Genomic DNA, 19,813 nt, shown 5'->3' on the forward strand with positions numbered 1-19,813 from the left:
GGGTTCTGAATCGCTATTCTGGAAGGACATGTGGCTTAATGGCCTTGCGCCTATGAATACTTGGCCTGAAGAATTTCTTGCATCGACTACGCCTCACGGGACGGTGAGGGAGCTGGCTTGGTTACTGGAGAGGCCGTCGTTCGTGACTGAGCCGGCTGTTGTGCAAATCCGGTCTAGACTGAACTTCGCGTCAATGAGAGATAGCGATCTTAAGATGTGGGGTTTGACGGCCAATGGCGCCTTCTCGGTCAAGTCCTTCTATGGGCTTTTGAATGAGGGAGGTCTCATATGCCCCATGGCTAACATCTTTTGGAAAGGCCCCTGCCCAAAGAAGATTAATATTTTTAACTGGCTTGCCTGGAAGAACAAGATTCTCTCCTTGGAAAATCTTGCCAAGCGTCGATGCAATAGGCTGCCGACTGACACTTGTGTGCTCTGCCATGCTGACGTCGAATCTGTGGATCATCTTTTCTTAAGGTGTTCGTTCTCTAAGAAGGTGTGGTCGCCCCTCTGTCGTCTCTTTCAGCTTCAGGAGATGCCTATGTCTATGGCTCAATTATGCATGGAGCGCCTGGAGGTCGGCCTTACGGCCAGCGGTTAGGATGTTTGGGGTTTTGTTGGTCAAAGCTTATGTGTGGTCGATTTGGACTACGCGGAATGATTATATCTTTGCTGATAAATGCCATACTCCTTTTGATGTTGTCAGGAAGACAGCTTATATGTTACTATCTTGGTATTCTGCAGCTCCTGATGGTGTGAAAGCGAAGATTGCTGATCCTATCTCGGCTATCAGATGTAGCCTAGAGTTTACTGGACCTCGGTCCCTGGGGGTAGTGGACACCCCCATGCCTGAGGTTGATCAGACCGGCGGGAATGAGTAGTTTGGTATCTTTTGGGTTAGGATCGAGGAGACCCGTTGTTCCTCCAGTTATGTTCGTTTTTGATTCCACAGCTAGTGGAAGTTCGTTTGTAACTTTTGTTTCTTTTATTTTAATGCATGTGGTTTATCTATTTTTTTCAAAAGATTTTTTTAATGATTTTGAAGAAAAATCTTTCGTTTAATTAAAAAAAATTAGTACTTTTACCTATTTGAGTTTTCTGAGGGTTATGTGCTAAAATATGCATTTTATTTAAGTTTACACATATATGCACTTTTTAATGAATAGGAATATACATAAATATAATTTATACGGTTTTTTATTAGGGCGTCTACACAAACACACTTCTATAAATATTTATATTGCAAATATGGGTTTTATATTGTCATATCCGCTGGCATTATTTTTTCCATGTGGGCACATGTGAAGATAAGCACGGTATTGGCCCCTCACATTGCACATGCATTATTTGTATAAAATTATTTGTTTTTAAAAAATAGCATTTTAAATTATAATATCCATTTTCACCAATTCTGTTCATAAGATCATCCTTAATTTCTTCCTTCTTTTACTTTTAGTTTTTTCTTCCACCTCATGTTTTGTTTTTGCTCGTTTATCCTTTATTTTTACCTTTCATGTGTTTGTCTGTGCTACCCTTTATTTTTTTCAAAAACAAATCTATTTTCAAATATATATATATATATATATATATATATTCATTGTATTCGAGCAAAAGCTTAACTGCAAGTTATATCAACTGCCCAACACAACTATTTTTTTTTTACTTGGAGCTTTGGAATGAAATAATAATTTTTTTTATTTACCTATATATCTAATTTTTTAGCTTTTGATATAAGAATGTGAAAAGACAAAAAATGCATGTAACTATTTGGGACTAACCACTTCTTGTTTGGTGTGTCTGGGCCGGGTATATATATATAATTTTGATCTCCATTGGAACACACAAGCAAGTAGGTTGGCTTGCAAAAGAATCATATCTTTATATGAAGCATCACTCAACTACTACCTAATCAAGCCATCATTAGGAAAAGTTGGCCACCCAAAGGCCCCATGCAAACCCTAACCTCCTTATACTATATAAACCCATGCATGCATGCAAACATTCCTCACAAAACCTCAACCTACTCCTCAAACTCTCCAACTAAAATCAACTCAAAGAGTTGTGAACACAATGACTACTCTTTTAAGCATAACAATGATGATCATGACCATGGTGATAGCTCCTACAGTCTCCGGCCAGCAGAACTGCATTCCGGCCATCACGAGCTTATCGCCCTGTCTCGGTTTCATCTCCGGAAACACCACCACCACCACCACAGCACCTTCTCCGATGTGCTGTTCTCAGCTTGCAAGTGTTATAAGTTCACAAGCTCAGTGTCTTTGCTCAGTTGTTAATGGTGGTGGTGCAGCAGCACAGTTAGGACTAGTTCTTAACCAGACTCAGGCTCTTGCTCTTCCTGGTGCTTGCAATCTCAAGATCCCTCCACTCAGCCAGTGCAATGGTTAATTAATTTTATTTAATTTTTTTTTTTTAATCTCAGTTTTGGTGTTAAATTGTTAATTATATATATGTCTTAATTGTTTGTTGTTTTGTGGCAGTTGTGGCTGGTGCTCCGGCAGGGTCTCCGGTGATGGCTCCGGTGGGAGCTCCGGCAGCTTCTGTTTCACCGGTTACACCTTCGGTTTCAAATAACAAGTCACCTGCTGCACAATCTGTCCCTAGTCCTGTGCCTACTTCAGGTAATATATATAAATATATATTTAGGATATGTTTGGTGTTACCCTTTATAAACTGATAAATATTATTATAAACATTAAAATCCCTTTTTTATGCCAAATATTTTTTTAGAACTAAACAACAAAATTATATATTTATAAGTTTTACTAATTATATAAAAACTTCAATTTGATATGCTATAATATAATATATTTATGAGGTAATTTTAAGCGGTTTGGATTGATACATGAAAAAAAATACATATAGAATCAATGGAACTTAAATTTTTTTTCAATGAAAAACTATTTTTTGGAGAGCTATGATTAATAATACTGAAAACAGTAAGTAAAAATAAGATAAAAAATATGGTTTTTATGACCCAAATACTTTTTTATATTTTTTTTAAAATTACCATTTGTAGTAAATCATATAAACATAAAATTCCTTAATTTATTTGAAAAACATTCAAAAACTAATTAAAATAAATCATTAAAATTCCCTTAACAAAAACATTACCAAGTATTAGAAAAAAAAAAATCCCAAAGTTTTGATATCATTATTTTATACTGTTTTGTTGTTAAATGTACAACATCATTCACATGACTATCATTGGTGCGATCAATCACTAGTGCTGACGAAGTCTATTCACACACACACACACACACACACACACACACACACACACACACATATATATATATATATAAGGTTGCGTCTTTAGGGAGGCAGGGATGTCCCACCGTACCACAATGACCATTAATTAGATTCAAATTTAATAAATAGCAGTATCTAGTTAATGATTGATTAGCATTAATTAATCATTGTGTACATATGAAAAAGTTTGAATGTTTATATGTATGTATATATATAACAATTGGTTTTTTTTTAATCTTTTTTAATGCAGCAGGAGGGGGATCAAAGTCAGTTCCATCAACAAAAAGCCAATCCTCTGATGGTGTGCTTCAAAGATCAGCCAATTATAACCTTGTGGTTCTTCTTCTGGCTTTTGCCTGCTATGCCATCAAATTCTGATTTGAGGAATGCTTTGTTTTTAATGGACATGATTCTTAACTTATTCATGTTTGGGTCTGTTCTTTGTAAGCTCTAGTGCTTGTTCATGTTATTGTTACTGTTTGTTTGTATGGCGAAAATAATTATTGAACTTGTTTGAGATATTTTCAATAGCATTTAATTTCCATCAAAGTTTAATTTGGTTATATATATATATATATTTATTTGATGTGACAAATCATTACTTGAACTAGTGGTTCAGATATTTTACTTATCAAAATGACAAATTCAAACATCAAGTCATGTAAAGTAATAGTACATATGTATTGAAATAGTAGCTTCATGTTTGTGTACATCTTTTATATAACTTGTTCATATCTAATAAAAATAATAATAATAATTGATGTGAGATCCAAGGAAAAAGATGGTAATTTTTTTTTATAAATAAACTTGAAATATTACTTTCATTCTATTAGGATAAACTTTTCATAAAAGTAACCAAAGTTGAAAACTTCAGCTTAAAAAAATTGTGTCAAAATTATTAATTTATATAAAAACACTTCATTTTTTTTTAACTAGCAAAAGCACTTATTTTTAAAGAAGAATTACACTCCTAATAAATATTTATATTTTATAAAGCCATTGTTTATCATTTTCACTAAAATAACTGAACTCGATTTTACTTCCACATGAAAAAAAAAATCACTGTGGTACCAACCTCTGTTGGTTTAAATACCACAAGCATTTGTCTCTTACTAAAATTTTTAAATAAGTTAACTTTAAACAATATGACTATATAAACAAATAATACTATTTAAAAATAAAAAAAATTATTTTTTTTTTTGGTCAAAAATATACTAACAACTACCCACCTTGATGACGGTATAAAAGCAATGATTTCTGAAGATCCATCTATTATAATCCACACCACTAAATCAACAGAAAAAGCACAAAATCACAAGATCAAGTATGTCAAATAGCTCAAGAAGTATTATTAGAAAATCTAAAATGACCATTTCTTTTTCTTTCCCAGATAAACAACAAAGCAATTGAGATTCAAACATCATACACAAGAGGATGCATCATAATTTAGTTCTTTAAAACAAATATCAATAAGTTTGTTTGGAATCAAATCTTACAGTAAAATTCAAAGCTTATCACAAGTCACATGCTTCCATGAGAGAATATGCATCATTAACACTTAACGCAAGAACATCAAACTCTCATAAAATTGTGAAGAACTAAAGCAATCTTACCTTCTCATTAATTTAGTGTCAAAATTTGAACAAACATGAGAATATCCAATCCCAAAGTAATATTATAAGAAAGGTGACCTTAAAAACAGCTGATTGAAGACATAATTTAAACCCAATTATTAGTTGGAATGCTGCCATCCAACATCAACTAGACCTAGTGCAACAATATCTCATTTCATCAAACATTGGCATCATCACACCAGGAGAAGGTTTATCAACCATAACAACTCTGGGGCCACAAACATACCAGATAAATTGAAACTCCACACTCTTATTTCAATCATTTGATCAGTGAATGCCAACAGTTGAGCAGAACTTACGAAACTAAAAAACGAAGAGCAGGTAAAGCAGGCCACCAGCCATCTTTCGCTTCGACAAATCATTTGCATATAAACCTCACAATTTCCACTTCAACACTACTCGAACTTGAAGCTCAGAACAATATGAATCTTGCAATGCAGTCGAAGGTGAAGCTGGCAATGGTGATTGTATGTATGCTATGTTACCAATCAATGGGTCAGCTAAGCTGCATGCCTTTTGCTACTAGTTTGTCATCTTGCATGAGTTACATCATGGGCAATGCGACAGCACCTTCACCACTCTGCTGCTCCAATTTAGCTGATGTCATTCAGACACAGGCTCGGTGTCTCTGCACAGTCCTCAACAGCGGCGCTGCTCAGCTGGGAATTCCTGTGAATCAGACTCAGGCTCTCACTCTACCTGGGGTTTGCAGTGTCACAGTGCCAGCACTTAGCCAGTGCAACGGTATGGTGCTCAATTCAAAGAGAAATATTACTCGCACTTATCTGAGTTTGATTGTACTGAAAAGATTGTGTTGCAGCAGCCGCTGCAGGAACAACACAAGGAGCTCAGGTACCAACTTCCTCTGCAATTCCCTTGGCACCACCAGCATCAGTGGGAACTGCTTCTCCATCAACACCAACAAACCCTTCAGTCACTGACATTCCTAACGGCAAGACATCCCAAGGAGTATCATCTGCTGCTCTTCTTTCAGCCAAATCTTGCAATTCCATGCTGTCCCTTGTCATCATCTTCGCATCTTATGTCTCCATCAATCACTAGCTTCTGAGCTCTCATGTTTGAACTGGATCGTTTGTACTTTGTTGCTACCAGTAGTACTGATAATTTTCTCTACATGATAAAAGCAGATCAGGAGTACCCAAGAGCTTCTAACAGTAAGATTTCACTTAAATCAGATATTTATGTCCAATTTCACTTGAATCAGATATTTATGTCCAACACGCAGTGCATGCCATTAGAAAAGTAGGATAAGCCTAAACAACTAGTAGAATTGCCATCTTGATAGTTCTTCATGGACGAGTGAGCCAATCTGCAGGGTATGCTGCAGTTTCCCCTGGAATCATCCAACAGCTTCCAAAAGACAAACAAAAATTAATTGCAGAAGCACTAGAAGTTAATGGTGATTCATGGCTTCAGTAGACATTATTATAATACATAAGCTGACAGTTCTCACGTAGCCAAACAAATGAGACATGATAATGAACTGTCCAGAAAATTAACCTCCATAAATTTGAACAACCTCCTAGTACCTTTAGTAATCTCCTATGGAGCTGATTCATGAAATCTCTAGTGCATGTGCAACAGACAGTTCACCATATTCAAACACAACGACTAATTGAGTGTTTCTTCATCATATTAGACGGTCATTCATATAAGGCATCACAACATGGCTATAAGAATTGATCCCACATAACTGAAGCTCTGCAATAGAAGGAACATCAACCTCAAGAACATATGAGATGTCACACACTTCCTGCTTGGCCCTTGAACTAGGGAAAAGGTTTTTCTCTATTCAATTATACTAAACCCCATCATCCTAAATAGAAAGTTTGAAACAATTGGGACCTTTTCTGAGATTGGATGCGGCTACAATTCCCAATAATGCTCCTCAAGGAAACTAAGATAATAATTAAAAAAAGAAAGAAAGAAAGAAAGTGGGGAAAAATGAGTGCAGCGCTCAATAAATAAACCAGGAAAATAAAGTGGATGCGCAGCAATAGCCCTCAACAGGCAGAATGCTAACATAGCCATTTATTTAAGTAACTTAACATTGTCATTTCCTTCATCAAACTTCAATCATATTCTTGATCTTGCTCCATCCCCTGATCCTAATATAAACTGGTAGCGTACCAGCCAGCTTACTAGGTTCAACAGTTCAGACAATGTCTTTTAATTCTATTGCAAATTTGCAATTACCATGAGTATCCTACCTCATCAAAACTAAAATACTAGCAATCCCAATAGTCTCACCAAAGGAACAACAGTGACAATTACTCCAAACTCTAGATTTTATTAATTGAAATACATTCTTTTTGCAATTTGAAAATCTAGTCATACCATTTGCCATCACTGTTTTTTCCAAAGAGGTATCCAGACAATTACGTGATCATGCTAATGAACCAGTACATAGAATGAGAAAAAAATTGCAAGAAAGAAGTCAAGGTCTTGTAGACAGACATATAACAGTAAAAAGTATGATGTAAAAAAAAAGTATATTTGAATAAAGCTTTTGACTGAAATCTTCACCTCAACATTGTTTAGAACCCAGAAGAACAAACCAGATAACAATAACAATTAAAAAAAAAAAAAGAGCTTACAACATTGTTATGGACAAAAAACTTCATGTATGTGAGCGTGACCGCATAAATTCTTCTAGCCGGTTCCAAACCTCAAGCGCTGCAGCTCTGTCTTGGTGCCTCTTGTTCTTGCTAATCTAAACCAACAACACCATGCAAAAGAAGATAATATGGATGACATAATCAAAAAGAAAAAAAGAAAAATGAGCCTGACAGATCAAAAATGCCCACCGAGATGATCTTCACATTCCATTGTTTCACCATCTTTGCAGATTCTATACTGTCATCCTCAAAGCGCACATAAAAACCAATGACTGCAAAAATTTATTTTTCCAATAAGTTAGCATTCATCTTATCTCCTATCAGCCACATACAACAACAAAAATGATTAATACCGTCAAGCTACCCATGTGACATTGTAATGCAAGCGATTAATAAACAGGCTTGAATTGAGAAACATAACACTAATGACATTTTGCATCAAATAAACATGACAACAAAGTTGTCAGCTTGCTGAAGCAAATTACCACTGTTAGCCAAGAATGAAGTCGCAGAAACAAATTAATCTTCAAGTAAATGCACCCTTCCCAAAACGGTTATTTGCTTTGTCATATAAAATAAGCATGGTAAGCATTAGAAGTTTAGCACTACTTGCATGGAAACTAGTTTCTAGATCACATTCTCATTCATATATAGCACATGAATAACAGAAGCTAGGATCACTCACTCTTGTTGAAAATCTCCACATGATCCTTGAAAGGCCAGTCCTTGAACTGCCACTCCTTCCCCAGAACAAACACAGCAACCACCCGGTCCCAATCCTCCGGCTTAAGCACTGAAGGCTTGTCCCTAACTTCATAAGCCGCTACCACCTGATCCCTACTGAACTTCTTCCTCACAGTCACAAACTCTGGCTTCTTCTCTCCGGCCGACTGCTTCACCTTCACATCAGACGGCACAAACACCCCATCTTCAAGAAACTCCTTCACATTATAGATCGTAATCAAAGTTTGGGAGGCGCTAGGCACCAGAATGATCGGAACGCCCTCCCCAACCTTACTTCCCTTGAGATGCAACATCTTAGGCCGCGGCGTGGCGTCGTAGCCACCGGCATCGTCAGCATAACCAGTGTCAGAGCCCAAGATGCGAGATTTCGCGACGAGGCCGTCCTTGCGCTGCTGCGAATCGAGCCGCTGGCGCTCCTCCTGGCGGCGGGTGGAGGCAGTGAGGACGGAGAAGAAGTCGCGGTTGCGGCACTCGAGGAGGGCCTCGCGGTCCTTGAGGGGGCGTTCCAGGGAACGAATAGTGGAAACGAAGCTGGGATCGTGAGAAGGAGGAGCAAAAGGGATATCAGCAGGGCGAGAGGGAGCAAGGGGGAGGTCGTCAGGGTGAGGAGGGAGGAGCTCAACGGCATCGGAGGAGGAGACGCGGCCAAGGAGGTAGTCGAGGAGGGGCTTGCGATCAGGGAGGGTGACGGCAGGGACGCGGCTGAGGCGAGCGGATTGGAGGTACTCAGTGTGCTTGAGATGGTGATGGCGGAGGTAGTAGAGGAGAGTTTCGAGGGTGTAGAGATTTCCTTGCTTGGATCGGTAGGCGGTCTCGGCGGAGCAGGGGAAGGAGTAGTCACCGCCGAACCGGAACTCCTCGCCGGAACGGGTGATCTTCTCCAGCTCGCCGCGGGCTGCGAAGTCGCGCAGAGCAGAGAGGGGATCCATGGAAATGACGAGAGAGAGAAGCCAATGGATTTTGCCGGGGTTTATTGAATGTGGTAATTTGGGGAAAAAATTAGGGTTGGGAGTTGAGTTTAATTGGAATGGATTTTTTTTTTCATATTTTCATTTAAAAATATGAATTTCAACAGATTTTTAAAAATATATTATTATAATAATAATTATTATTATTATTATTTTGAGAAAAGAATTGCACATAAGCTAAAGACTACAAGCCTAACAGGGAAACAAAACAACTAATTAGGATAACACAATTAAAACCAAAACCCCACATTCACATAAGTCTTCATAATCCATCTCGAAAGATCTTTACCCTGATAAAACCAAAAAAAAAAAATTTATTTGCGTTAATAACCAAAAAGCCAGCCCCACCAGGCTGCTCGGCGAAATCCAGGATGCATCAGTAAATAAGATGAGCTTAGAGGAATAAAAAAGATCCAAATTAAAGAGATGCTTGCTTCCCTAACTTATCTTTTATTCCTCTGCAATATTCCTTGACATGTTGCAACGTCCAATAAGGAATTTGTCTCAAGTCCATATGCTTGCTTCTAAAAATGATTTGGCATCTAGCTTTAGAGATCAACCCAAGAGCGACAACAATGACAGAAGCATTGAAATTGCTCACTGTGGACCCCACTCTCTTTAAAATTATCTTTTTGTTTTTTTATTTAATTTAATTAGTTTCATTTAAAAGTTTTATCTTATCCTTTCATAACCTTCTACCCATATTTTTAGAGTAACCTCCCACTCGCTGATTTTTTTAAATCTCAATAAAAAGGGATAAACTTGCAGTCTTCTCCCTATCGTCTCTTTAGCGTTGTGGTGGCAGAATCGAGAGGTTCTCCTAGTCCCGATTGTCAAACGAGGGATCTAAGCGACTTTCCAAATACTGAGGTTAGGCGATCATCCGATTTGTACTCTTGTGGTGGTCTTGTTTTAGCGATGTTGGGTGTTTGTTTGGTGTTGTATGTTAGATGTTCTCTCGCTTGTAGGTTCTTCATGTTCTTTTTAAGTTTCTCATTAAATACGCTCTTTATAGTTCGCTAGTGGTTCGATGAATTCGAGCAAGCTTTTACTTCTCCATGTTTTATCCCAGTTATTTATGGATGCCATTGTGTGAATTTATATTATCCTTCAAAGGTTAATTAGTAATGCTTTTAGCGCTTTAATTTTTCTTCTTGATGCACTCGTCATCTGTTTGGGTTAGGGATGTGCGAGTGTTTTTGATTGAGGTCTTATAGTATCCAATGATATTTATGTTCTGATCCTTTATAAGATTAAGTGTTATACTTGGAATCCAAGACTCCTAGTTAATTTGTAAAGTTAGGGTTATTGAATTGATTTTTATGTCTATAGGTTCTTTTTGTGGAGAGTTAAGTGGGAGTCAACTTGGATTTTTGTGGGTTTAGCGAATATCGAGTAAGTATCCCACATATAAATTATACTATGTATATAGACTTTTTGAAACTTGTTAAATTTGTGAAAATATGTATTTTTATTTATTTATTTTGAATAATTAAATTTCTGTATATTATTCAAATTATATTTAAATAATTAATACTAATTTCGGAATTATTTTAAATTATTTAATATTCTAATTAATGAGATTCTTTAGAATTCCCACGTGTTGATTTAGTTAAATTTCGAATTTTCAAATAATTCTTTTAAATCCTGATTCTTTTTACTTTTGAAATTTCATATTTCTGAATTTCGGATAATTATTTAAATTTCTGAATTCATGTGTTTAAAGTTCAGATTATGTATTTATTTATTTATTTTGAATTTAGGGTATTATTTAAATTTTTATTAAAGAATATTATTATTTTTATTATTTGTTCATATTTGTATTCCATTAAGCGGTGTATTTTGATATGACAAAAAAATGGGATCATATTCATCTGTATTCTTGTACTTTTGCTTGTTTTTGAATTTTTGTTAGTTCATCGTTTTGTGAACAAGGTACTTTGATATAAAAAAATTAGTCCCCAACTAACTTTTGCAATAACCCCATCATCGGGGTTAAACACCCGACCGTGTAGACACGTATTTTTGTTCTAGAAACTATAGTTTCCCAACGCTTGCCGTCGGTGCGGAATATCGGCCTTTGTTAATTTTTGGCTCGGGTCACCGAGGGTAAAAAAATATGACTTTTTGTTTTGTCTCGGGACACCGAGGGTAAATATATGAATTTTTGTGATTTGTTTTTGGGCAATAGTTGTTTGGGGGACCTATATGCTTAATTTTTTTGACATCTATGTTAAGTGAATTAAACTTATGGTTGGTTTTTGCAAATTATTAAATTATGATTTTTTTGATAAGTGATCCCTATATTTTTTTAGTGGGTGCTATCTTGGGTACGTCAAGCTCATAAATTTTGTTGTTATTTTTTTCTTTCGGATCGGGAGTAGAGGTCGCTGACTGGATAGCTTAGCAGGATCGTTGGGCCACCGTCAATCTTCTTAGCATGTAATAAGTCCCGTTTGTTGTGGGCATAGTTTTTTTATTTGATTAAATTTGTAGCAATCATAGCAAGACACTTAGTTATTTCTTTTTAGTCTTTGAACTCCATTCTTGTTTCTAGCCTTTGCTCTCTGTTAGACTTTTTTTTGTGATTTGTTGAGAACAGGTTTTGAGGCCTTACATGCCTACTGGGCCTCAGCTTGGTGGGTGTGTGGCCGTTTGTCAGTGCACTGGGCCTGGGGAGCCAGGTTCGGGGCGTGACAAATTTAGTCACCATGCAGCTATTACCCCCAAGCTAATTACCTTCCATGAAGTTTCCATGGAAAATGATGTTTGAGCCTAGCAGAGAACAAATTTGATTCCATACCAAAATAACTCTGGGACACTATTTGAAAAGGTGTTCAATAGTTTTACATTCCTTTCCACGTAAAACACAATTGATAACATGTGATAGATTTAACTTATGGAGCTAATCATAAGTTTAAATTCTACCATGGAGGACAAGTCAAGAGAAAAATTGACCTGAGGGGGCACACACAACTTCCAAAGCTTTGACCAACTATCCCATGAGAAGCAGTCCATGTCACTACTGTTAAGAAACTTATAAACAGAGGAAGAGAGTTTGTTATTATTGGAAACCAGGGTCCAGACCCATTGATTACACCGCAAAGGGTCCATAATGCCCAGTTTCAAGCTACAAATGTTGACATTCAAAGCAAAAAATGTTCTCCATAGCATTCGAATCCCTGTTATTGTCAGCAATAGTCTCTGAAATTTGCATCCACTTAAGATCTAAATCCATGTTCAAGAAAGTTGGCTTAAAAGCCAAAGGAACATCAAAGCACCAAGGATCATATAATAAGGAAGTACTGCTAGATTAATCAAATTAAGGAGTAAATTTTTTTGCAGGTTACCTAACTTTTGACTTTTTTCTTTTAGGTAACTCAACTATGATTTGTATCAAAAAGGTCATCCAAGTTGTCAATGTGTTACATCGGCAGGTCACTCTAATAAATTAGACCGTTGAATGCTGATGTGGCGACGGAGCTTACACAGTCAGCCAAATTAACGTCCTAGTTAGCTTTCCACATCATCACTAACCTTGTCTGCCTTATTACAGTCTTGAAACTAGGGCTTTGCCACATGTCAACAAAGCCCTTTCATCACACAAAAGCAAGATGGGGCAAGACTCTGGTCTTCTACTCTTTGACTAAAAGGGTGATAGGGACGGAGAGAAGAAGAGGGTTTCGGTGGTGTTTTCCAAACTTCTCTGTGAAGGTGAGATCGAAGGGAAGGTCTTCACGGCTGGGAAAGGAGAGGAAGATCTTCGCGGTGAAGATGGCGGTAAACTGGGAGGTACGGCGAGAGTGGGATGATGCCCCTGAGTACTGTAAGTACCCTCTTCTAGCCCCTTCTCATGTTGCCATTCTAGTGTTTGTTTGCTTCAAATGGAGCTAAAATCCAAGCTTAGTTGTGTTATTTAACGATAACATTGAATGTTTTTTATTTTTGTGTGTATAGATCATGAAGTTCTTTTGTGATTGTTTAATTATGAAGTTGTTATGCTATTCTAAAGTCTTTTCCCGTATGGAGAAACTTTGTAATTGTTCCATCTAATGGTCAAAATTAAATATGCTTGTTGTGGTTCACTATTCTGGTTGTCATGTTATTTTCTTTTTACTTTTGCCTTTAAGTTTCCTTCCTGATGAATGAATACTCCTTCATGGTGTTCCCCATTTTGGTTGTTATGTGGTCTTAATTATGCATCTTTTATTGGGATTTTTATATCCTTGTCTGGATGGATATATATATATATATATATATATATATATATGTTTATAGTAATTGTTATTTAGTTATTTGTATTATTGTTCAATCATCTTTGGTTTTTAATTGGTTTTGAACCATAATTGGTTGGAACCAATTTAGATGTTTAAATGGGTGGAACCAACTTAGCTGTTCAATCTTGATGGGCAATTAATACATAAATTAGTTGTTTGGTTGTGAATTTCAGGTCTCCAATCTGCAGTACTATACATGTATAGTATTTGTTTTTTTTTATTGTTGTTCATGAGATGGTATTTGTTATTTACTTCCTTTTAAATTTCATGTCTCCAATCTGCAGTAATGTACATGTTGTTCATAACATTGGACAACAGAATAAATTATGATGCATTTTACAACCATGTCATGTATTAATTTCTATGAGAATTCCTTGTAACTGGACCTTAGTATTTGATTTTGTATAGCCTAGCCAGTCCTACACAACCACTTGACCTTTAGTTATTTTCAAAACAGTGCCAGATGCCGAGTTATTTACTATAAGGATGCATTACAAAGTTGATGAAATAGAGGGCATGGCAGGATATGTTGACTATTGTTGTGCTGACCAAATATCAAAGATTGAACTAATATCCATGGCTAGAGAGTTGAATTTGGAGGTTGAGGGTTGTTCTATATGGTGGTTAGACACATCAAGTCACGATAGAGGTTACAAGGAGGTTAGAACTGACCTAGATGCCCTAAAAATGGCATTTTCAGTAGGGCATAGCAAGGAGATTTATGTTTGTGTGAGACTCCCTAGTAGTGGCAAACCAATAGCCCGTGACTTTGGCTGTACTCCTTTGACTAATGAAGATGTGGGGCTAGGTGAATGCAGTAGGGTAGCACTTTTAAAACCTGTTGTTGATGAGGATGAAGATGTTGTACCTGATGAGAATTTGGAGGACATTATAGTTAGTGGACATGGCAGAAGGCATAATGCAGATGAAGAGTGTGATTTTGAAGTCTCAGACTATAATTTCAGTGATGAGTATGAAGAAGAGGAGTTGTTTAATGTTGGTGGATCAACACCAAATGTTGTCAGTGATGGTGAAGCTGCAAATAGAGGTGAAGAAGAAGACATTATAGAATCTGATTATGCTGATTCAGAGGGTTTTCATTCTTGTTCTTCAACAGATGAAGATGATGTGGCCCCTCCTAAACCTAGATACACTGAGTTTAATGAAGAGGTTGACATGAGGAACCCACAATTTAGAATTGGGATGAAATTCAGAAGCTTCAAGCAATTTAAGGATGCAGTGAAAAATTATGGTATAAAGAACAGGTATGTGATGAATTTTAGGCCCAACACAAAGACAAGATGCAAGGCATTCTGTAAGAAGGGATGCCCATTCTATTTGTGGGCATCACCTATGGTTGATGACAAAAAAATACAATATGAGATAAAAGGCGGGTGTCTTGAAGCATGAATGTGCTAGAGATCATAGCAATAGACATGTGAGTGCGATCGGATAGCTAGACATTACCTTGAGCAATTTAGGGCGATCCCCAATTGGAAAAATTGTTGGTATTGTACAAGTCGTGAAGATCAATCAAGAAGTGAACATCAGTGAGGTTAAAAAGCTTACAGTGGGCAAAAATGTATTGCGATTAGGTAAATAAAATGTGTTCCTTTCATTGTTCTTTGTTATGCAACTTGGGTGTGCTTGATTATGAATTTTTGTGTTTCATGTGTATTGACCAGGATCATAGATGGTGATGAGGAGTCACAAATAGCCAAACTTCATGATTACAGGCTAGAGATAATGAGGACACATCCAAATTCCACATTTATCATTCTTGCTGATGAAGGGGTCTTCCAAAGTATGTATTAGTATCATGTTGATCATCAATTAGCATTTAACTTCCTATATGTATCTTTAATTTTGAATTAGCTAAACTATTAAAATTGATTTTCTATTTCTCTATCAAGGTATGTATCTCTGTCTTGCTCCATTGAGAGCAGGTTTCTTGGTAGGTTGTAGGAATTTGGTGTCCCTTGATGGCTGTTTTTTGAAAGGAACCTATGGGGGACAGCTCTTGACAGCTGTTGGGATAGATGCAAATGACTGCATCTATCCCATTGCTTGGGCTGTAGTCAACAAAGAGAACAAAGAGAATTGGACCTGGTTCCTCCAGCTACTTGCACAAGATCTGGGGATTGTTGACAGCCACAAATGGGCCTTCATGACTGATAGGCAGAAGGTGAGATTTAATTCATAATGTTGTATGTCCTAATTGTGTTCTATTGTAATTAATTTATCATATTGATTCTAATCTCTTTTAATTAACTGCTGATTTTGTATCATGCTGATTATTAATTAGTCTCATGTTGGTTCTGATTTTTCATATTGGAATTGATGCAATGCTAGCCTTGAATCCTGGTTAATTAATTAGGTTATGCTATGTCACTTTCATAATTAATGAGTATCATACTTGTACTAATCTTTTATAATTAACTAATGATTTTATATCATGTTGACTATGTATTAGTATCATGTTGATTATCATTTATTATTTAATTTCCTATATGTACCTTTAATTATGAATTGACTGAACTATTAAAACTGATTTTCTGTTTCTCTATTGAACTCCTATACTTGTCGATGTGCCTTGGATGTGGATGATGGTGTCTCCTTGTCACTGTATATGTGTAACAAACCTACCAACATTAGGGGACTAATGCCCGCAATAGCTGAGTTATTCCCCTACAAAGTGAACATAGATATTGTTTGAGGGCATATTCACACCAACTTTAGGAAAACATTTAGAGGCAAAAGCATTGAAGGACCAACTTTGGTCTTGTGCTACTGAGCAACATATAAGTCAGCATATGATAGAGCCATGGAAAATTTGAGAGGAATGTCAATAGGAGCATTTGAATACATGAAGAAAAATTGAACCCAAACATTGGAGTAGATCACATTTCCAAAAGTCAATTCAAATGTGATATCCTTTTGAACAACCTGTGTGAAGTTTTTAACAGTCAAATATTGGAAGATAGGCTCAAGGGGGTTAATACTATGACTGAAATGATAAGGACACAATTAATGAGAAGAATACAAAAAAGGAGAGATGCAATGGACAAGGTCACTAGCACCCATTGCCCTAGAATATTGCAAAAACTTGAAAAATCCAAGCAATTGAGTTGGATGTATAGCACCACATGGTCAGGTGGAAACAAGTACCAGGTTCTTGGCCCTGATGGACAATTTGTGGTTGACAAGATAGATTGCTTTTGCTCATGTAGGAGGTGGCAACTTAGTGGGATTCCTTGTAGCCATGCAGTGTCAGTATTGTATTACAACAAAGAAAAACCTGAAAACTACCTACACTCATGTTATGAAGTCAGTACTTTTATGCACACATATAGGCATATCCTGAACCCAACTCATGATAAGCACTCATGGCCAAAAAGTGACCAAGGTCCCATCATTCCACCAGAGCCAATGAATAAGAGGAGGGGCAGGAAAACTTTACTTAGGAGGAAAGAAGTGGATGAAAACCCTGGCTTTTCCAGGGGAAAAGTAAGTAAGAAAGGTGTGAAAATTAAATGCAGCTTGTGTGGTGCAACAGGCCATAATAAGAGATACCATGGGCAGGTTGGTAAATGTCTAATTCTTTTAATTTCTTCTCTAATCAAATATATATTCCAATGAGGTTAACTAAATTTTATTTCCATCACTGGCAGAACAACACAACAAGTTCAGCATGGACATCACAGGGATTTGGACCTGTGCCAGAGGTAAAACAGTTCATTATAGGGTTGGCTTAATTATAACATAATTACACTTTGTGTTATTTAATCTGTTAAAATATGCAGATAATTGCAGAACATAATGTAGTTGGGTTAGATTTAAACATAGGTGGTGTTGACAATGACTTGGGTGGTGCTTCTCAAACACAGGTAAAAGTGATACCTTTCTTTTATTTTTTCTAGTAATGTATGAATTTTTTGTAGGTTGCCACAATGTACATAAATGGGCCTTTATGTCTGATTTTTCTAATAAAAAATTGTTCCTAAACATCATCTTTCAAGGAAACTCAACTGAGGGAGCCAAATCTGAGCAAATATGGAAAAAGTGTTGCATCAAGTGAAACACAAACACCATGGAACCCTGTTTCACATGTAGGAGCTAGTAGGCTTCCTTTATTTTAATTATTCATAGTGCTTGTCATTCTTGTTGAATTTGGTACTATTTTTTACTTATTATAAAGCATGTACAGATGGTCACAATTGATGTCCAACAAATGTCTGCTGCAAATGAAGCTAAGGTGCCTATATCACAGGTAAATATTCTCATTCAATTTATGAATTTTCAGCTAATCACTCCAGATGTTTATAATCTACTATAATTCTGGTATTTGTACAGACAGTCCATAAGGGATCATTTTCAATGGAACCTCATTTACGAAAGAGCGTAGCAAATGTAAAGGGAAGGGTCAAAGCAAGGTCCAACAACAATGAGTCAGTTCCTTCTTCAGGTGTTGATGGGAAAAAGTCTCAATTACAACAAAAGGATGCCGAGAAAGCAACAAGGCGGGATTTCCTAACAAGAGGAGGCAAGTATGGTTACCACTGTGTCTTGGATCCTCTGCAAGTCTGAGAAACACTTACAAAAAGGCTCCTTGAAGGGATCAGATGCCATTATTTTTTGTATTTTGGAAAACTGTATCTTTTGTGGATGGGCAACACTAGTTAATAGATGTTTACAAAAAAATGCGATTTAGAAAATCTACAGTTGTAGATCTTTTTATTTTTGTAAAGCTGTAGCATTAGGAAGTCTGCATTTTTGTTAAGAATGACTACATCTATTGTAAATCTCCAAATGGTAAATCTGCAGCTATTGTAGAGTTTTCTACTTCTTGTTTTAATTTGGAAAATCTACAACTGTTGTAGGGAATTGTACTTATTTGCAAAACTGCAGCTTAATGAGATATAAGGTTATTTAGTCTTCTTAAGGTGTAGCTATTTCTTTTTGTGCATAATCGCATCCGTTATAGATAAGTATGGTTTTTACAAATTTGCGACTTAGGTAAATATGCACTAGTGAAACTTTGCACCAAACTGCAGCTATTGTACATATATGTTTCCTTAAATAGGTATTTTTCAAAATTACAATTCCTATTAAAAAAAAAATGAAATTTTCTTCTTAAGAAGATGATCTCCACAACAAATTGACTATTCAAATATCTGTGCCTATACATAGAATTTCTGAAAACTTTTATGAAGTATTGGTTTTTTCCCCCTCTTCAAAGATGTAGAACATCAGTGCTTTCATTTAATACATGGAAAAAAAAACTTATAGGTATGCATTCCAGTACACTCTTGTTTACAAGAAAAACCAATACTCATCAAAACAATACTCACAGACCCAAACCCTAGATGTGAATCAAGATTAACAAATCATCCCCGATTCTTTGCCCACGATAACAATAATCTCAAGGATAGCTCGCACTGCATCTCATGATTACCAAATCATCCCCGAGTTGCCAGTGAAAGTGCGCGTGCAACTCGCCCTTTTCCCTATGCGCTCGGCGACCTCCTCTGTTCTCAGATTGCAATACCTAATGGTGAACGGAAAAAGGAAAAGAAGAATATGTATGTGATGACGCAGAATGCTAACGTGGCATAAGGCTTGTGTTAATTTGGCTGACTGTGTAAGCTCCGTCGCCACATCAGCATTCAACGGTCTAATTTATTAGGGTGACCTGCCGGTGTAACACATTGACAACTTGGATGACCTTTTTGATACAAATCATAGTTGAGTTACCTAAAAGAAAAAAGTCAAAAGTTAGGTAACCTGCAAAAAAATTTACTCAAATCTTTAAAAACCTCCACAATTTCACATAAAAATCTGTACACCCAAGAACAATTACTGGGAGGAACTAACCGCCAGTTTGACATAGAACCACACTTAAGTTTGGCCAGTTTCACCCAAAACAACGTCCTTGTTATTCAAGTATTTCAAAGCATTCTTAGCCATTAAAGCAGTACAGGCAATTCTCAAGTCCCTAAGGCCCAACCCCCCTTCCCCTTTCAATCTTGTCAAGTGTAGCAATGTTCCAACTTACTAAAGGAATCCCACTATGATTGTTGTCTTTTTGCCTAAGGAAAGCACGAGCCAACTTGGGAATGGAATCCAAAATAGAATCAGGAATAGGGTAGCCAAAAGATAATAAGTAGGTACAGAGAGGAGGAAACTATTCAGGAGAATTCTCTTACCGGCTTTAGAAATAGAATTATAATTCCATGAGGCAATAGATTGGAAATACGAAAATCAGAGATTGGAATTGATTA

The 19,813-nt window shown here is 36.6% G+C and overlaps 4 protein-coding genes and 1 long non-coding RNA gene across 10 annotated transcripts; 4 read left to right on the forward strand and 1 right to left on the reverse strand.

Annotated features, from left to right (window-relative positions):
• The first annotated feature begins 2,002 nt into the window (after positions 1-2,002).
• On the forward strand, positions 2,003-3,789 carry LOC120277909 (non-specific lipid transfer protein GPI-anchored 19-like). Of its 2 annotated transcripts, none has more exons than XM_039284771.1 (3): positions 2,003-2,401; positions 2,499-2,639; positions 3,521-3,789. In XM_039284771.1, the coding sequence occupies exons 1-3, from the start codon at positions 2,071-2,073 to the stop codon at positions 3,646-3,648; spliced, it is 600 nt and encodes a 199-aa protein (XP_039140705.1). In that variant the 5' UTR covers positions 2,003-2,070; the 3' UTR covers positions 3,649-3,789. The 2 variants fall into 2 exon arrangements, with proteins under 2 accessions (XP_039140705.1, XP_039140706.1); XM_039284772.1 differs by having other exon boundaries at positions 3,524-3,789.
• Positions 3,790-4,873: 1,084 nt separating this feature from the next.
• Positions 4,874-7,514, forward strand: LOC120277165 (non-specific lipid transfer protein GPI-anchored 19-like). 2 transcript variants are annotated; one of them, XM_039283917.1, is made up of 2 exons: positions 4,874-5,648; positions 5,728-7,514. In XM_039283917.1, exons 1-2 carry the CDS (start codon positions 5,327-5,329, stop codon positions 5,964-5,966), a joined length of 561 nt encoding a protein of 186 aa, XP_039139851.1. In that variant the 5' UTR covers positions 4,874-5,326; the 3' UTR covers positions 5,967-7,514. The 2 variants fall into 2 exon arrangements, with proteins under 2 accessions (XP_039139851.1, XP_039139850.1); XM_039283916.1 differs by having other exon boundaries at positions 4,875-5,648; positions 5,725-7,514.
• Positions 5,899-9,318, reverse strand: LOC120277164 (protein CDC73 homolog). Of its 3 annotated transcripts, none has more exons than XM_039283915.1 (4): positions 8,229-9,318; positions 7,733-7,815; positions 7,523-7,638; positions 5,899-6,035 (listed from the first exon to the last, which is right to left on the reverse strand). In XM_039283915.1, exons 1-3 carry the CDS (start codon positions 9,214-9,216, stop codon positions 7,546-7,548), a joined length of 1,164 nt encoding a protein of 387 aa, XP_039139849.1. In that variant the 5' UTR covers positions 9,217-9,318; the 3' UTR covers positions 5,899-6,035; positions 7,523-7,545. The 3 variants fall into 3 exon arrangements, with proteins under 3 accessions (XP_039139849.1, XP_039139847.1, XP_039139846.1); XM_039283913.1 differs by lacking the exon at positions 5,899-6,035 and adding an exon at positions 6,168-6,275; XM_039283912.1 differs by lacking the exon at positions 5,899-6,035 and having other exon boundaries at positions 7,407-7,638.
• A 5,930-nt stretch (positions 9,319-15,248) lies between these two features.
• On the forward strand, positions 15,249-16,976 carry LOC120276748. 2 transcript variants are annotated; one of them, XM_039283431.1, is made up of 3 exons: positions 15,249-15,336; positions 15,446-15,717; positions 16,957-16,976. In XM_039283431.1, exons 1-3 carry the CDS (start codon positions 15,279-15,281, stop codon positions 16,963-16,965), a joined length of 339 nt encoding a protein of 112 aa, XP_039139365.1. In that variant the 5' UTR covers positions 15,249-15,278; the 3' UTR covers positions 16,966-16,976. The 2 variants fall into 2 exon arrangements, with proteins under 2 accessions (XP_039139365.1, XP_039139366.1); XM_039283432.1 differs by having other exon boundaries at positions 15,491-15,717.
• Positions 16,977-17,017: 41 nt separating this feature from the next.
• On the forward strand, positions 17,018-17,616 carry LOC120276972. The gene is made up of 4 exons (XR_005541420.1): positions 17,018-17,114; positions 17,204-17,257; positions 17,346-17,419; positions 17,552-17,616. It is a non-coding gene; the product is annotated as an uncharacterized LOC120276972 (long non-coding RNA).
• Positions 17,617-19,813: the final 2,197 nt, after the last annotated feature.

Source organism: Dioscorea cayenensis, chromosome 15, assembly GCF_009730915.1.
Source record: "Dioscorea cayenensis subsp. rotundata cultivar TDr96_F1 chromosome 15, TDr96_F1_v2_PseudoChromosome.rev07_lg8_w22 25.fasta, whole genome shotgun sequence".
Classification (NCBI taxonomy): Eukaryota; Viridiplantae; Streptophyta; class Magnoliopsida; order Dioscoreales; family Dioscoreaceae; genus Dioscorea; species Dioscorea cayenensis.

What these genes read in the sequence shown, in the direction of transcription:
- LOC120277165 (XM_039283916.1), top strand. Translation starts at nt 5,327, where the DNA reads ATGAATCTTGCAATGCAGTCGAAGGTGAAGCTGGCAATGGTGATTGTA. An exon ending in AGCACTTAGCCAGTGCAACG is followed by an intron (nt 5,649 to 5,724) that starts GTATGGTGCTCA and finishes ATTGTGTTGCAG; the next exon opens with CAGCCGCTGCAGGAACAACA.
- LOC120277164 (XM_039283915.1), bottom strand. Translation starts at nt 9,216, where the DNA reads ATGGATCCCCTCTCTGCTCTGCGCGACTTCGCAGCCCGCGGCGAGCTG. An exon ending in TGTGGAGATTTTCAACAAGA is followed by an intron (nt 7,816 to 8,228) that starts GTGAGTGATCCT and finishes AAATTTTTGCAG; the next exon opens with TCATTGGTTTTTATGTGCGC. An exon ending in GGAATGTGAAGATCATCTCG is followed by an intron (nt 7,639 to 7,732) that starts GTGGGCATTTTT and finishes TTGTTGGTTTAG; the next exon opens with ATTAGCAAGAACAAGAGGCA.
- LOC120277909 (XM_039284771.1), top strand. Translation starts at nt 2,071, where the DNA reads ATGACTACTCTTTTAAGCATAACAATGATGATCATGACCATGGTGATA. An exon ending in TCCACTCAGCCAGTGCAATG is followed by an intron (nt 2,402 to 2,498) that starts GTTAATTAATTT and finishes GTTTTGTGGCAG; the next exon opens with TTGTGGCTGGTGCTCCGGCA. An exon ending in TAGTCCTGTGCCTACTTCAG is followed by an intron (nt 2,640 to 3,520) that starts GTAATATATATA and finishes TTTTTAATGCAG; the next exon opens with CAGGAGGGGGATCAAAGTCA.
- LOC120276748 (XM_039283431.1), top strand. Translation starts at nt 15,279, where the DNA reads ATGAGGACACATCCAAATTCCACATTTATCATTCTTGCTGATGAAGGG. An exon ending in TGATGAAGGGGTCTTCCAAA is followed by an intron (nt 15,337 to 15,445) that starts GTATGTATTAGT and finishes TTCTCTATCAAG; the next exon opens with GTATGTATCTCTGTCTTGCT.